Below are 16,498 nucleotides of genomic sequence, written 5' to 3' on the forward strand. Positions count from 1 at the left end.
CCTGGCGCCACGTGCTCCTGCAGATGAGGGCTCTGGCCGTGAACGGGACAAGGGCCCCTCCAGGTAGAGCCGCTGGCAGCGGCCCCGATGCCAGTGCAGGGAAAGTGACTTCCTGGGGGGGTGTTTTGGAATGTTGCAATGACCCGGGGCTGAATGAAGCATGGACAGGGCATCGCTGCAGCAACTCCTCGTTCACATGTTCAGTTCTCTGGCAATAACCTAAACAAGAGGCACTGGGCTTGGTGAGTGGTTGTGTCCCTAGGCTCCTGAGGGCAGAGTCAGCCTGAGATGACAGGAAGTGAATCCACTGGGGAGAAAAAGCAGAAGGAAGGTGGCTGGGGCTGGCCCTGCACCCCCTCCCCCTCCCCATTTGGAGGCCTGGGGAGCACTCGGACATTTCCAGGGCCAGGAAGTCTGGGGCAACCTCCCGTCTTCCTCACAGCCACTCTGTGATATGGGGGTGGGTGAGGCCTCCCTGCGCAACGTCTGGGCAGACCCTGGGGGTCCAGAGCCAGCTAGGACACCGCGCCCTGGGGGGAGAACCGTGACCAGGGATGGGAGCCTGGGAGGGGGCTTCTGGCTGTGTGCGGGGAAGGGTTAGCACCTCTGGGAGAGTTCTAAGGAAGAGGAAGCCCACCGCAATCCGATGCCTCCACCCACCCGGTGAGGGGCAGGGCTGGCCAGGCACTGCTGGGAACTGGGCAGTGGAGGCCACAGCCTCTACCCTGGAAGGGCCGAGCCCCTGGGAGGAACAAGGACAGAAGATAACCAGGACAGCCCTTTGGAGGCAGCGGTTGGGATACCTCAGAGGACATGGCAGAGTGGGCTTAGGGAGAGGAGGCCTGAGGGTGTCCACTGTCCTCCAGGCAGGGACAGTGGAGGCCAGGACCGCATGAGACGGGGCTAGGGGGTAGTCGGCCCGAGGAACCCACCCAGCCCCGGCCATCGGGCATCAGGGACGGCCAGGGTCCAGGGAGGGGTAGGGGGAGCTGTGGGCCTCGGGCTCATCTGGGTCTGCGATGTGGGTGGTGCAGCTCAGGGGGCTGGCTCCCCCCTGTGCCCGCCTCCCAGTGACACTTTGGGGGTTCCCAGGGTGCCGGAAGTCGGCGCCCAGGATGTCGGCAGCCGCGGCCCGCGCTGCCGCGCCCCCAGGAGCCCGCGCGGGCAAGAGGCGCCCCGGAGGGCCCCGTGTGCCCGAGAGCCGCTTGGCCGGGAATGAACGAACGCGGAGCGAGGGGCCGAGAGGCTGCCAGACGCACTGAAGTCCCAGGAGTCCTTTCCTTTGGGAGTTGAGTCCCCCCGGGGCTTCCCCCCCGCTCGCCGCCCCCGCCCCCCCTTGCTGGCCCGGACCCTCGGCGGCGGCTCGGACCGCCGGTCAGCAGGGCCTGTCCAGCAGGCGCTCAATCAACGCTCGGCGGATCGCTGGGCGACGGGGCGGCCCCAGAGCAGGGCGGTCTCGGATCCAGGGGCGCCCCGGGAGTCAGGAGGGGCATAGGCCTCAGGAAGGGGCGGCAGAACTGGGTGGGGGAGAGGCAGGCGAGGAAACTACTCCCCGCAGGTCAGGATCAGCGGAGGCTCACGGTGCGTCCTGGGGGCCGGCGCGGGTGACTAGCGGTTCCCTTCGCCCACGCCCCGCCTCCAGCCGCCCCTCCCCCGCGCGGCCCTCCTGTCTCGTTTCCTTTTGGTCCTCGGTCCGGAGGCCTGCGGCATCCTGCCTGGCTCGGCACTTTCTGCTGACAGGGGTCGGGGGAGCGGCTCAGAACCCTGCCCCACTCCAACTGGTCCTCTGCAGAGGGAAGCGGCTCTTGTTTCCGACGCTCTGAGCCTCACTTCACTTTGCCCCAGCTGCAGGGGGCTCTTACTGCTGGGATCCAGGCATTGCTGGGCTGGGGGGGGGGGGGTGTCTCTTCCACCTAGTTAGGCTTGCCCAGTACTAGGGCATGTGGGAAATTGTGGAGGTGAGATTCACACCATCCATCCACCGTGGTCCCTGAGAGCCTCGTGGAAATGCTGCCATCTAGGAAACAGTAGATTAATCAAGTTTTCTCCCAAGAGGATCTGGTTCTGAGGCTCATGCTTTGCCGTGAGGGTGGGGGGTCAAGTGGGGGATTGGAGGCTGGGATGAAGGAGGGACCCACAGAGCCCTCAATGGTAGTTCTCTTCTACACTCACTTCCTGCCTCTCTCCCTCTGGGATAAAAGGCAAGGAGGTATCCATGGGGTAGCGGTCCCAGCCAGCCAAGCACCTGTTCCCACGTGAGGGCCCGGTGAGTCAGGGTGCCTGACTCCCATCGCATGCAGACCTCCTGGAGGAAAGGAGATGGCAGGAGGGGGACATTCCCCAAGGGAGGTGCAGGCTGGGTTGGTGGAGGGGGGACGCAGATACTTTTGCAGGCCACAGAACAAGGAGACAGGTAACAAGCTCAGGAAGGATTTGACATTTTGTGCTCGTGCCCTGGTAAAAGTGCATTCGGTACAGCTGCATTGCTTTCCTACTCTCCCACCCCCTTCAGAGAGGCTGGTGCCTGGGGTAGCCTTATGTGGTGGGGCTGGAGAGAAGGGGGGTGTGCAAGGCCAAGGGCAGATGTGGGTGGGGTGGCCGGGGGAACAGCGTGCGGCTCAGGAAGGCTGCTTGGGCTAGGGTGGTGAAAAGAGCAGGAAGCTGGGTGTGGGAGAAGGGAGGAGAGCAGAGGGAGGTGAGGGGTGGCGGTGGGAGACAACTCCCCTGTGAGGGGAGAGAGGGAGAAGTCCATGGAAATGGCCTTCCAGCAACAGGTATGTCTGTTCCTCAGCACTTGTTTGCTGAATGCCAGTAATGGAGTCCTTTTTATGGCCCCAGACCTGCACCTGGGCAGCCCTATGGGAAGGTCCACTGCGGGGAAGAGAGAGGATTGGCAGAGAAGAGATCACTCGGAGAGTGGGCAGCCAGCAAGAAGAGACCACTGGAGGAGAGAGATGGCCTGGAAGTAGTCGGCCCAGGACGCGCAGGAGTCTGGGGAGGGTGAGGCTACCCTGTGATTTGGGATGGGAGATTGACCCCCTTTGTGTTGGTCTCCTCATCCTTAAGTTGGAAACGACAGGGTTGTTGTGAAGACTCAATGCATTAATGTGTGTTAACACTAGAATGGGGCCTAGGGACTTTCTTGCTGGTCCACTGGTTAAGAATCTGCCTTCCAATGCAGGGGACGCGGGTTCGATCCCTGATCAGGGAACTAAGATCCCACATGCCGCCGCGCAACTAAACCCATGTGCTGCAACTAGAGACAAGCCTGCAACAAAGAGCCTGCGCAGCCCAAATAAATAAATAAGTAAACAAACAAACACAGACCTGTGCTTTAAAAAAAAAAAGGGGGGGGCCTGGCACACTGTAATGGGCTGTAAACATGCTCAATATTTTTGTTCCATGTAAAGAACTCAGCACCTGACTTTAAAATTTTTAATTTTTATTGACGTATAGTTGATCTATAATGTTCTATTAGTTTTTGGTATACAGCAAAGTGATTCAGTTATACATGCATATGTATTTTCATATTCCTTCCCATTATGGTTTTTTACAGGATATTGAATACAGTTCCCTGTGCTATACAGTAAGACCTTGCTATCTATTTTATATACAGTAGTTTGTATCTGCTAATCCCAAACTCCTAATTTATCCCTCCCCATCCCTTTCCCCCCAGCACCTGATATTTTTGTTCATAAGGCCTTGCACGTGTTTCATTATCTCTTTTGGGGGGATTCTGAAAAGTGAAATTCCTCACACGGTATTCAGGGTCTTGGCACGTGTTGCAAATTGCCCTTCAGAAAGGCTGTGCCAACATCCAAAAAGTGAACAGTGGAGTCTCTTGCCCTCGCCCCGAACACTGAAGGCAGGCTGCTTTAATCGGTGCCAGCTTGATGGGCATCAGAGTTTTAAGTGTAACTGTCAAGGTCAGTTTTAAGGAGTTAATCGTGACAGCACTTACATCCCACTTACACTTTCACAACTCCAGGAGACAAACCCACAAACCTTGCCTCCTCTCAGCAAGTGGCTGGGCTCTCCGCTCCACCACCCCAGGACTGAAGTCCAGGAGCAGAGAGCTTGTCGGGCACAGAAGACAAGTTCAGCGCTAGACCCATGAATCCGTCAGTGTGTGCTAATAAATCACCCCAAAACCTAGTGACACAAACATCCCCTGGTTCGCTCATAATCACGTGAGGTGCCCTAAATTATGACATTTAGGCTCATCTCTGCTCCACATGGTATCACCTGGGTTCATCGATTTTGTGGCTAGCTGGCAACCACTGGCCTCATTGTTTGGCAGACGGCTGGCTGTCAAGAGGGTCAGTGGTATTAACTAGGCATGTGTTGTCCATCCTCCATCAGGCCAGCCCTGGCTCATTCATAAGGTGATGGCTGCAGGATTCTCAAGAGAAGCAAGACAGGGCAAGTCCAAAGAAGTGCTTTTCAAGATCCCTGGTGGGAAATTCCGTCATTCCACGAGAACTCCCCTACGCTGCCCTCAGAGTTCGGCCAAGGCCTAAGGGTCTTACACAGTGTTCAGCTGGTGGGGCACGACCTGTGGCTCACCCCATCTCACAGCCTGAGTGCAGGGGCCATTCTATTGTCTGGTCTTCCTAGCCTGGGGCCACCTCCGCCAAAGAAATCCCACGGTGCCCACTGCTGTATGTTGAGTGGAGTAACATTCACTCCCTAAGGTGGGTTCAGGTGCTGACCTAAGAGGCTGTGGGCTGCATCCTCACCTGCAGGAGACAGAGCACGTGACCCCTTGAATCATTGGTGGCATATGTTTTACCTCTACATATGTTATAAACCCACAATACGTTTTTATTATTTTTGCTGTATCTATTTGTCTTTTAGAGAAAATAAGAAATGAGAATTTAAAAAAATTACTAACATATTTCCCGTTTCCTGTCCTCTTTCTTCATGTAGCTCTGTCTCCATATTGTATCATTTCCCTTCAGCTCGAAGAATTTCCTTTAACATTTCCTATTTTTCAGGTCTGTGCAGACACATTCTGTCCACTTTTTTTTTTATTGTGGTAAATATATAAAAATTGTTATATAATCATTTTAAAGTGTCCACTTCAGTGGCATTAAGTACATTCACAATGTTGTGCAACCATCACCACTGCTTGTTTCCGAAACTTTTTCATCGCTCCAAACATAGACTCTACCCAAAAAGCATTAATTCCCCATTCCTCCTCCCCTCAGCCCTTGGTAACCTCTGATCTACTTTCTGTCTCTATAAATTTCCCTATTCTAGCTATGTCATATAAGTGGAATTTTGCCGTATTTGTCCTTTTGTGACTGGCTTACTTCATTTAGCGTAATGTTTCTGAGGTTCATTTATGCCGTAGCATGGATCAGTACTACATTCCTTTTCAAGGCTAAATCCTGTTCCATTGTACGGATATACACCGTTTATCCATCCATCCTCATGGACACTTGGGCTATTTCCACCTTTTGGTTACTGCGAATAATGCTCCATCCAACACTGGCACATGTTTGAGTTCTCACTTCTTCAGGGTATATACCCGGAAGTAGAAGTGCTGGGACAAACCCTAATTCTGTTTTTAACTTTCTGAGGAAACACCAGACTGTTTTCCACAGCGGCCATACCATTTTACACGCCCCAGCTCTATCGAGGGATTTACACACCTGGTTTTATACTTGTTTCCACTGATACACCAAAATCTTTCAAGTTTTCAGAGGTTTAACACGTCTCTGTAGGGCCTCTTCGATCTTGGACGTTTCTTCTCCTGTCCTGGCCCGCGCAACAATAGAGTCTCTTGGGCCCTCATCCCACCAGGTCGCCGCTGGGGTGGGGTCTGGAATTCGGCCCTCGCCCAGTCCCGCAAGGAACGAGAGTTCTTGGCGAAGAACGCGGCCAGAGCGCTCCAGGGCGGCGACCACCTACCGCAGCGCCCCCTTCACACGAGCGGTGAGTCCACTTCCCGGCGCTCCGTAGTGACGCGACCCCCCAGCTCTGCGCATGCGTGACCCCGCCTATCCAGCCGTTGCCAGGGCGACGGGCTCATCTCTTCTGCTCCCCCTCCCCGCGGCCCGGCAGTCGCCCAGGCCTCGCCTCAGTGCGCAGTCTCGGCACCTCCCCGCGCTCCGCCCAGCCCGCGGGGAAACGGTCGCGCGGCGATGACGTCGCGGGGGCCTGGCCGGGCGTCGCGGACTCTGGAGATGGAGGAAAAGGAGCAATTACGGCGGCAGATCCGTCTCCTGCAGGGTGGGTCAGGTCAGGTCGGGTCGGGCCCGGGTCGCGCGTCCCTTTCTTCCCCTTCTCTTCACAGCGGGCCCCTGCCCGCCTCCCCTAAGGGGGTGGCTTTCCGCCCGCGGTCTCGGCGGCTAGGTCCGGTCGGGTGGGGAGGTAGGTGGGGTCGGGCTGGGCCTAGGGGACCCGGAGGGGCGTCCCGAGTGGCCTGGGTCACCTCCAGCTCGGGTTTCGACGGAGGGTGCGAGCGTTTCCGGCGCTGCGGCTGGTGGCGGCGGGGCGGTCGCTTAGTAACCGGCGGGCGGGAGGGGGCCCCCCACCCCCACGCGCGGGCACGTACTCGGCGCTCCCTCGCTCCCCGCGCCCGACAGTGGCAAAGCCCGCTCGGGGCCAGGTGTGTGTTTCTTCCCTGGACAGCCCGTTTTGACGCTCCTTCCGTCCGTACAGTCACACTCTCCGTGATATTCCCGGCCCAGACTCCCCAGTCTTCAGTTTCCAAACTTTTCCATTTTTAGACCTAATGGGGTTTGCTATACTTAAAAAAAAAAATTCCCCTTGTAAAGTTATTCCCACAAAGAGAAGACTTAAGGACTTGGAAAGTGTGTATGGGGGAGAGTTCAGGTGGGCTGAGCCCACCTTCCAGGCACTTCCTGGCCTTCCATCATATCTGCCCTGAGGTGTCACCAGGTCTGGACCTGGCTCTCTTTGGGCCTGGGGGCGGGACATATGGTGGGGGAGCGTTGTAACGGTGGGGCTTGTTGGCTGAGTTGTAACAGCTTGGGTTGTTTCAGCCGAGGCCTGTGCCCCACCTGCACGGGCACAGCTGTCCAGGGGCTTCCTTGGCAAGGCCCCGTGGCGGTCCACTGCACTGCGATTCCCGATGATTAGGCCTCTCCTCTCCTCAGGGGAGGATGGTGTGACATTCTTGTCAAGTGTGGAGTACCCAGGGGTGTCACTTACCTCACCCTCACTGCCTTGTGTGCCAGGCAGGGAGCTCATTGAGGTGCAGCCCTGCTCCCTTTCTATCTGTGGGCAAGCCAGAGGGCCTCCATGTCTCTTGAGGCATTACAGCATAGGGCCTTGCTGGTCTTTTCATACTGAGTGACACTTCTTCTCAAAGGATTGTGAACCTAGCATAATATTGCTGGAGAATAGGGAATATGCCACAGGGATACATTTTAAGGATAAGCAACTAGAAATAGGATTGAAATAGAACTGACGGGAAAAGACTTACGGAGAAGATTGGCCTAGGGAATTTGGGCTGACTTTCAGTGGTTCTCACGCACTGGCAGCTGCCCCTCCTGCACTGGGACGTGACAGGATCCACCGGGGTCTGCGGGGTGTTTGGTCAGCTGATGCCCCTCCAGGGAATTCTCACTGATTTTACTCACCCTCCGGTTAATGGGGCTTGTGCTCCTGTCTCCTCAGGTCTGATCGATGACTACAAAAACCTCCATGGCAATGCCTCTGCCCCAGGCACCTCCGCCGCTTCCCAGTGGCAGCCGCCCGCTTACAGCAGCGGCAGGGCCTTCAGTGCTCGCTGCCCTCGTCTGAGCCGGAGGGGCTTCTCCCCGAACCATGGGCCCGTGTGGCGCAAGAAATACTCCCTTGTGAATCGGCCCTTGGGATCCTCGGACCCACCCGGCGACTGTGCTGCGCAGCCGCCCCTTGGGGCTGGGGGCAGCCAGGGTCCCGAGCCCCAGCAGTACATCCTGGAGAGGCAGGTCCAGCTCAGTCCGGCTCAGAACATGGTCATCAATGTCAAACCACCGTCAAAGCCGGGCTCAGCTGGCACTGCAGGGGTCCTGCGGGGCTCCTTGGAAGAATACGGGGATGCCCCCTGGAGCAACCACAGGTCTCAGGAAGGTGAGGGTGAGCTTCCCGGTGGGCAGCAGCAGCCCTCGAGGCCAGGAAGAGCTAAGGGGAGCTGCAGTGAGGAGGACCCCCTTCTGGTCTGCCAGAAGGAGCCTGGCAAGCCCCGGGTGGTGAAGTCGATGAGTACTGTGAGCAGCAGCCCCTCGGAGCCCCGGCGGATGGTCGGTGAGAGCGCAGTTGCGGCCAGGGCCCGCTTCCCGCCCTCCAGCCCGCCCCAGCGGGGCGGCACGGCCCTGGGCCGGAAGGTGGGCTCACAACCTGCGGCCAACTGCGGCACACAGCTCCTTGGGGACGGGAGAGCGAACGCCGGCCATGCAGATCAGTCAGCTGCCTCTGGCCTGGTGGCAGGCCCAGCTAGACCTGCTGCTGGACCCAGGCAGACCCGGGAGCCCTTGCTGCTGGTGTCCTGTCGAAGCAACAAGTTCCGGCAAAACAACTACAAATGGGTGGCTGCCTCGGCGAAGAGTCCCCGGGCCCCTCGGAGGGCCCTCAGTCCCAGAGCAGTGGCGGAGAATGTGTGCAAGGCCCCCTTTTCTGCAGCGGAACGAACGGAGAAGCCGCAGCTCAGAGGCGACCTGGATGCCAAGCCCAGGAGGTCGGCCGCAGCCTCCGTGCCTGGGGCCTCCCCGAGCAAGTACAAGTGGAAGGCCTCCAGCCCCTTGGCCTCCTCGGCCTCCTCCTTCCGTTGGCAGTCAGAGGCCGGCAGCAAGGACCATGCCTCCCAGCTCTCCCCAGTCCCATCTAGGTTCCCCCCAGGGGACAGACCAGCAGTGGGACCCAGCAGCTTGAAGCCCCTCTTCAGTGAGACCCCGCTCTCGGCTTACAAAGTGAAGAGCCGCACCAAGATCATCCGGAGGCGGGGGAGTGCTAGGTGTGTGTCCCTGCCCCGCCCCCGGCCCTGTCTGGCCAGGCAGGTTCCGCCTTGTATGCAGAGCAGGTGGGAGGGCCCGCCCGCAGGGGTGTGGGAGGTGGAGAGGAAGCATCACCCCTGACGGGGCCTGAGCGCGGAGCTTTGCCTGTGGTGGTGTCACCATAGTCAGTAGGAATGAGGCCAGGGTCACTGCTGTCTCTTACAGCTGAGTGACAGGGCTCAACCTGGCTGGGGGCTGGCCTGGGGCCCCCAGCCAGGTGGGGACAGGTGGAGGTGGTGGCAGCATCCCACCCTTTCTCCTGTGGGCAAGAGACCAGAGACTGCTGGGTGGTTTCTGTTCTGGGCCTGCAGGTTTTGTGCCCAGGCCAGGAGCAGGGCAAGCAAACCCAGGGCGCAGTGTCTCTGTGGGAGGGGGTCGCCTTTCCACCGGGGAGGAATGCTGCCCCTTGATGGCCGGGTGACAGGGTGAGTCACGGCCTCACTGGACCCATGTCACCTTCCGCGCCCTCTGTTCTCTCGGGTCTAGAGGAGGCTCGAGGACGGTGTCATGGCCCAGTGCTCCGTCTGGGGTCAGGGACTTAATTGTGGTGGCTGCCAGTGGCAAGGGCAGAGGGCCTGCCTCTGCCGTCAGACGTGGTGACACTCACTGACCTCCCAGCAAGTCCCACTCCAGAGGTCCTTCCTGCTGTCTGACCTGGTCTTGGGCCCTGCCCTCCCCGATCGGTGCTGTCTTGGATTCCTCGGGTTCCCTGCCCTCCTCACTTTTTCTGTTTCCGCCAGTGTGGGGAGGGGGTCACCAGGCTGGTGGCAGCGCCTCCTCCGTACAAGGCCTGCCTGCTTTTCTTCTCCTCCAGCTCCAGGCGGGGGCTCATCTGGCCTGGGGCGGTGCAGGAGGTGCTTGTGGAGCACTGGGTGGGGGTCGAGGCTGCTCTCCTGGGCTCTCCGCCTGCCTTGGCTCTGGGATCCTCCAGGGTTGTGGCTGCGAGCCTGGCCCTGGCGGGGAGGAGGAGGGGGTGGCGTGGGGGGATGGGTGGGGAGCAGCCTTCTGACGGCTGCTGAGGTTGGTTCCCTCCGGGGGCTGAGTCCATGTTGCTGGGATCTGGGCGGGCAGGGGTGGGGGGGAGCCTGTTAGGAGCCGTCTGTTCTTTGTCTCTGCAGCCTTCCTGGGGACAAGAAGAGCAGCCCCCCACCTGCTACCACGGCCAGGAGCCAGTTCAGCCTGCGGCGGAGGCAGGCCCTCCGGGGGAAGAGCAGCCCTGTGCTGAAGAAGACGCCCAACAAGGGCCTGATGCAGGTCAGCAGGCACCGGCTGTGCTGCCTGCCTCCTGGCCGGGCCCACCTCCCCACCAAGGAAGGTATGACCAGGAGGAGGGGCTCCCTGGGCCTGTGACGGCTCTGCTCCCTGTTGGAACCCACCTTCGCCGTCCACCTTGCATTGTGGGGCCCTGGCCCAGGAGCGCTCAGCCTGGCGGGCAGTGGGTGGCCTGGGCTAGTGAGTGGAGAAGGAGAAGAACCGGGGTACCGTGCCCTGCACTCTGGGTCGGAGAGATGCTTCCAGGCAGGCATGTGGTGGTCTATTCAGCACATCCCTCTGTGTATGTGCAGCCGAGTCCCTCTTGGCAGGAGGAGCGGGAAGGTAGATGAGAGGGTGGCAGCCCCGCAGCCCTGAAGTGGGAGGAGACGTGGCTTGTGCCGCCCAGGGCCTCTCCCTCCTTTCCTCACTGCCTGGGCCACAGGTCTACCCCTCCCCTCCCTGCTGGCGCTGCCTTTTCTTCGGGAAGCCTGAGCTGGCCTGGGAGGGGTCGGCTTTGCCCTCTTAATGAGTGCCTGGAGTCCAGCAACAGAACGGGGAGTGCTGTGGGCGTGGCCCCCGCAGGAGGCTGGCTCCCCACTGCTGCGATGGCAGTGCTCTGGGGAGGCTGCAGAGCCAGGCTTCACCTGGGTGCCTGGTCCTGAGGTGGCCCCTCTGAGCGGCGGGGTGAACGTGCGGCAGCGGCTTCTAGACTGACCCGTATGAGATCTGGAGGTGACAGGGTTTGGGGCCGGGCAGGCTCGGCGCTGGGCGCTCCAGCCGGGGCCTCGTGCTCTAGAAACTGTGCTACGCTTGGTGCCTGGGGAGCCCAGCCGAGGGCGTGGTCCTTGGCCTGGCCGGGAGTCTTTGAAGAAGGCTTCTGGAGGAGCTGGTGCCTGGGCTGTGCTGAGCATCTGCGCCTAGCCGGCCGTGGGAGGGTGGGCCATGGGGTCCCAGGCAGAGGGTCGAGCGGGGCGGCGAGAGGGCTGTGGGGAAGTGAGGCTGGAGGGTGCCGGCCTCCCACCCATTCTCCTTTGGCCGTATCCCGTGCGCCATGGCAAGTGTGGATTTCACGCCAGGTGACAGAGCAGAGGGAGCCCCGTTAGTGGTTCCTGGTTCCTGCGAGGTGGCTGGATTGGGGGGCGGGCCTTGGCTGCAGGACTGGCTGGGAGTGAAGAGGTTGAAGGTGACCAGCGGTTAGGCTGCCGCGGGTTGACCGGAGAGGACGAGTTGAAGATGCCCCTCGCTTCGAGAGACTGGTGGCGGGGGCGCCCCCAGGGAGCTTGAGGGCAGGTGGGGGGTCAGGTGGCCTCTTGGGGCAGCTGGGGGAGAGGCCAGGAGGTGGTGTCTGTGGACATCTGGGCCTCTGTGGGGACTCATGGCCCCTGTTCAGATCCTCTCTGTCACGGTGTTGTCTTAGCCGGCCGAGATGTCGGGTGTGCAGAGAAGTTGCAGACAGATCTGTCCCCACAGATGAGGTGTCACGCGGGATGGCAGCGTGCAGGCCATGATGGTGGTGCTCAGGGCCGGCTGTGGGAAGTGGGCGGTCCAGGTGCTGGGGGTCCAGGAGACCCAAGGCAGGGGTGGTCCGTCCTGCCCTCTGGTGCCCGCATTCGAGCTGGCCAGCTGCTGAGACATTCCCATCGTGACTTGCCACTAGCAGGGTGTCGGGGCGACAGAGAGGGGGTGGCCAGGTAGGGCCCCTTGTGGAGGTAGTATTTCAGCGAGGCTTGACTGACGGACGTGGTTGGAGGTGGCTTGGGGGAGGAGTGTCCCAGCCGGGGCAGCGTGCTGGGAAGGCCCTAAGGCCCTGTCCTGCCTTCTTGGGCCCTTCCTGACAGCAGAGCTCTTGGGGGATCTGGCGCGCGTCTGCTGGGCGTCGGGCCCCCTTGCTGGGCCTGGAAGCAGGTGTGTGTGTGGAGCACCTGCTGTGCAGGTGCTGAGTGTGGCATGGTCGCGGCAGACAGGGCCCTGGGCCTCTTGGCGCCCTTCCTGCCACCCAGGGGTGCTGAGTCCTGATGCAGGTACGCACACTGGCCTTGACTCTGTCCCTGCCAGGCCTGTGCTGCCCCTGCCTCCAAGGAGTCTGGCCTGGGGGTCGACAGGCCCAAGGCAGGCTGCCGCTGGCCTGTGCAGTGGGCACCCCAGGGAAGGAGCGCCACGCGGTCTAGGAGTGGGCTGGGGACCCACGGACCGAGGGGCCCTCTGCGGATGGGTGGGCAGCAGTGGCATCGGGAGCTCTCCTCGCAGAGCCAAGCTTTCCCACCAGCCGGCCAGGTGGTCCTGGGTGCCCTCTCTCCTGGCTCCAGGCCGGGGGGCTCTGGTGCGGCTTGGGGGCTGGGGTGAGGGCTGCCCCAGGCACGGGAACAGCCTGGCAGCAGCCTTGCTGCAGGAACCACTGGCCAAGGGGCGGCCGGGGAGCTGGAGAGCTGGGTAGGGGCCTGTGGGCAGCGTCCCAGGGCCATGGGCCAGAGATGTTCTGGGATGCTCACCCGGTCGCGGGGTGGACAGAGGGGTGAGGGGCTGGCGGGGGCACAGACGCTGGGCCTGCAGATGCGGTAACCAGGCCAGGTGGGAGAGGAGGTGCCGTGTGTCGTCCCTGGAGCTGCACCTGCACTTGTGAATAGCCTGGCCCCTTTGTAGGCCTAGAGCAGAGTGGGGTGCAGGCTGGGGACGGTGGTGGCTGCCGCCTGCTGGCAGGGTGGGAGGGGGAGAAAGGCTGAGGGCACCGCTGGGTGTGGGGCTGTCAGGTGGGGACTGTGGCACCTGCCAGTGGGGCTGCCACAGTCCCTGCCTTCACGCTCCTCTCCACTAGGAGGCAGATGAATCAGCTCATAGTTATAGACAGTGTGATAACCACGCACAGAATGCCCTGCAGGAGGGGAGAGGGTCCTGTTGGGGGAAGGGCTTGCAGAAGGCTTCCCCTCACTCAGCCACTTGTCCATCCCCCCATGCATCCTCTGTCCTCCACCCCCTCATCCCCTCCCCGTTTCCTGCACAGCTGTGCAGGGCAGTGTGCTGTCTCCTGGGGTGTGTGTGTGCTGGGGCCGTGCTGCGTTGCTGGACACAAACGGCTCCTCGGGTGCTTGTAAACAGACTGAAAAGTTGCTTTCAAGGGGAATTCCTTGTCGGTCAAGTGGTTAGGACTCAGCGCTTCCACTGCTGGGGGCCCGGAGGGAACTAAGATCCCACAGGCTGCACAGCGCGGCCAAAAAAAAAAGAAAAGAAAAGTTGCTTTCAGGTGGCAGAAGCACTCTGAGGAAAAGGAGACAGGCAGCAGTGCTTCAGGGAGCTTCGGGGAGGGTGGGCGGCGGGGACGTCTCTGAGGAGTGACATCTGAACCGAGCCCTGCGTGAGGAAAGGGGCGCGTGGGCACACCTCTGCAGGCGAAGTCACAGGTAGGCTGAGCTTTGCCTGTTCCAGGAGCAGAGACTGGTCCTGTGTGGCCGGTGTCCTGGAGGGTGGGAGGGGCCGAGGCCAGAGGGCAGGCAGGACCAGGGATGGGAAGTGGTGCTCGGCCACAGCAAGGAAAAGGGGGTTCTGTTGGGAAGCCCCTGAGGGACAGTGGAGGCACCTGGGCCTGCATGGGTGTGCTCAGGGACACAAGGTGGCCGCGTCGGGGCCCCAGGAATGTCCAGCGGTCCCGGAGGGGCAGCAGCCAGGATGAGACTGCGGGTGAGGCAACTGAACTACAGGCTGAGGGGTGAGGTCCTCATCCTTGGGACCTGACGGCAGGGAGCTCACTGGAGAGGCTTGTGCTGGTGGAGGCGAGTGTGCTGGGCCGGCGTCGTGAGGCCGGGACAGGTGGAGGTCATTTCCCTGGGCTGACGGCTCCCCCAGCCCCCTCCTCTCGAAAGGCCTACCCGGCTTCCCGCTTCCCAGCTCTGCCTGCCCGCCCTCCCTTGGTGGGCCTGAGCAGGGTGTGTGTGTGTGTGTGTGTGTGCGCGTGCGTGCGTGCGCGTGTGCAGGGCATGCTCTCCCGTCTCTTGGAAAGTGCAGACCCCACCTACGGGCCACTGGCAGGGCCTCCTTGGGAATGGGGGCAGAGGCTGTCTCTGCATCTACTTGCTTTGAGGCTTCTCTGCCCTGTTTCCCACACAGACTTTTAGTGCCAGATGCAGCCCTCCGCTTGGAGCTGTGTCAGACCTGACCCCTTTGGGACGCCCTCGCTGCTGAGGCCAGGAGGGCTGAGGAGGGGGAGAGGGAGAGGTGGGCTTCCCCGGCTGGGGTCCCCACTTCAGGCCGGCTGTGCAGCCTGGTGGCCAGCAGAGGGCGCACTTGCCCCTCTTATTCTTCATCCACCTTTTTCTGGTAATTGATTGCCTAATTTCCTCTTTATGTGAAAGAAAGCAGATATCAAGTAATTTGCAGCAATAACCTGCTAGTGCTGGGCCAGTATCGAAACTCCCCTGTTCATTTCAAGTGGCAGATAAAACACTAATACGTAATTATCCTTGCAAATTGGATTGTTTTAAATAACCAAAAGGCTATGGCCAGGAGAAAGCGATCCCGTCTCCCTTGAGTTACTATTGCAGTGTAATTGCCGCGTTCAATCAATCTCCCTGGCATTAGAAATTCCATCACAATCAACATTAAGCTTTATTCATTGTGATGGCTAAGAGCCGGGCCATTTCTCCTCTTTTTCTTAACTAGCAAAATTAATCAGGGAAAAGATTTTAAACATTTACCCGTGCGAAAGAGGTCAGCTCTGCCACTGTATTGCTCAGCAGATAAGGGGGCTAATAAAAAGAAAATTGAATTACTAATGTCACCAGGAGCAGAGTATATAAAACCTGGCAATCGCCGGTCCAGGGGAAGGGAGAATCCATTTCCTCGGGACAAGGTGCGCTCATTTTTTATTTGGGCTCATACTATCAGCAGTTTAATTTGAGGGCGCGTAAACAGGAGGAAACAGTTAGGGAATAATGAGCCCGAGGTGTACAGTGCCGCCCGATATATGCTGCACACAGTTTATTTGACACAGCAGATAATCGCTTTAATTGAATTCGAAACTGCATGTTCAGCAGGCCTGTGGCCTCGTGCCTTGGGGACCTGACCTTACAAAGATTCCAGCCTGACTCCTCCTCTCGCTCTGCCCCCCCACCGGCCCTCTCTGGCCGAGCCGTCTGACCCTCCCACCTAGTTCCCTGGGCCTAGAGTCAGACTTTGGCTGGGAGGTGGGGCAGGTGGTCCCTGGGGGTCCCCACGTGACACCCCTACCCCACCCCATGCTCCCTGGGGGGATAACCGCACCTTGGCTGCCGGAGGCCCCACTTGATCCGCCTCAGTGCCGACAGACCCCAGAGAAGGCAGCAGAGAAGAGAACTTTTCATAGACCTCAAAGATGGTTTCCGATTGGCCACCCGTTCGATTGCGGAAGTTAGTCGTCACAGCCCGCGGTGTGGACGTGCGCTTTCCAGTGCAGACCTGGGGCTTTGGGGCCAGCTCCGGGGCTCCTCTCCCCCGGCCACAGCGGGCCCAGCGCCATGACTCGGGCTGCCCTGAGGTGACAGGCTTCGTGTGTGCAAAGAGGGTGCTGCCTGGTCCACACCTACCCAGCACAACGCTTGCAGTTGTTGGGGGCTGGCAGCCCACCCAGCACACTCGGCCCCAGGCTAGGGGGCTTCCTGGGAGCAACAGGCCACGTGATTCCTCCCAGTCACTTGGAGAGGTCTGCTGTCAGGTGCCAAGGAAAAGCCCCGGGCGGGTGTGCGGGCAGGGGCGTCCTCGCCTCCCAGGGGTTGCCCAGGACAGTGCATGTGTGGCGAGAGCCCACCCACCTCTCCTTCGCCTGCCTCTGCACAGACAAGTGGCCAGCGCGGTGTGGGGGGGTGTGGGCCTGGCGGGTCGCTCAGGGCTGTGCCGGCAGGGCTGTGGTTGACAGGAAGGGCCCAGTGTTCACAGTGCCGTCAGGTGTGGATCTGAGCGCTGCCGAGGCTTTCACTGAAGCCGGGCCTCACACAGCCGCCTGCCTCTGGCTCAGAGCTTGCCAGCACGTGGCGGGCGCTTCCCTCACGTCCCTTAGTCTGCCGTGCCAGCCACGCGGTCTGGAGGATCTGCTGTCACCTGTTTATGGCTGCAGTGGGCGGGCACTCATCCTGGGTCATCGGCAGAAGAGGTAGGTGTGGTCTTGGGCCCTGCCCGTCTTACCACGCCCCAAGCCTCTCCCAACAGGCCCCGCCTCCCCTCTGACCAGATGTACCCAGGGGACACGGGCAGGCGGCGGGCCAGGTACTAAC

The 16,498-nt window shown here is 60.3% G+C and overlaps 1 protein-coding gene and 2 long non-coding RNA genes across 4 annotated transcripts in view; 2 read left to right on the forward strand and 1 right to left on the reverse strand.

The window, feature by feature from the left end:
- Positions 1-1,169: 1,169 nt before the first annotated feature.
- LOC137210621 (uncharacterized) lies at positions 1,170-3,313 on the forward strand. Its single transcript, XR_010936643.1, has 3 exons — positions 1,170-1,288; positions 2,839-3,000; positions 3,182-3,313. It is a non-coding gene; the product is annotated as an uncharacterized lncRNA (long non-coding RNA).
- Positions 3,314-3,425: 112 nt separating this feature from the next.
- On the reverse strand, positions 3,426-6,381 carry LOC137210625 (uncharacterized). Its single transcript, XR_010936645.1, has 2 exons — positions 5,658-6,381; positions 3,426-4,739 (listed from the first exon to the last, which is right to left on the reverse strand). It is a non-coding gene; the product is annotated as an uncharacterized lncRNA (long non-coding RNA).
- Positions 6,105-16,498, forward strand: part of ZC3H3 (zinc finger CCCH-type containing 3) — an 82,050-nt gene continuing 71,656 nt past the window's right edge. For both annotated transcript variants that reach the window (XM_067712675.1, XM_067712676.1), the window contains exons 1-3: positions 6,105-6,237; positions 7,651-8,968; positions 10,127-10,323. In XM_067712675.1, the coding sequence (XP_067568776.1) occupies positions 6,150-6,237; positions 7,651-8,968; positions 10,127-10,323 (1,603 nt within the window). In that variant the 5' untranslated portion in view covers positions 6,105-6,149. The remainder of the gene's footprint in view (positions 6,238-7,650; positions 8,969-10,126; positions 10,324-16,498) is intronic.

This window comes from Pseudorca crassidens, chromosome 17 (genome assembly GCF_039906515.1).
Source record: "Pseudorca crassidens isolate mPseCra1 chromosome 17, mPseCra1.hap1, whole genome shotgun sequence".
Lineage (NCBI taxonomy): Eukaryota > Metazoa > Chordata > Mammalia > Artiodactyla > Delphinidae > Pseudorca > Pseudorca crassidens.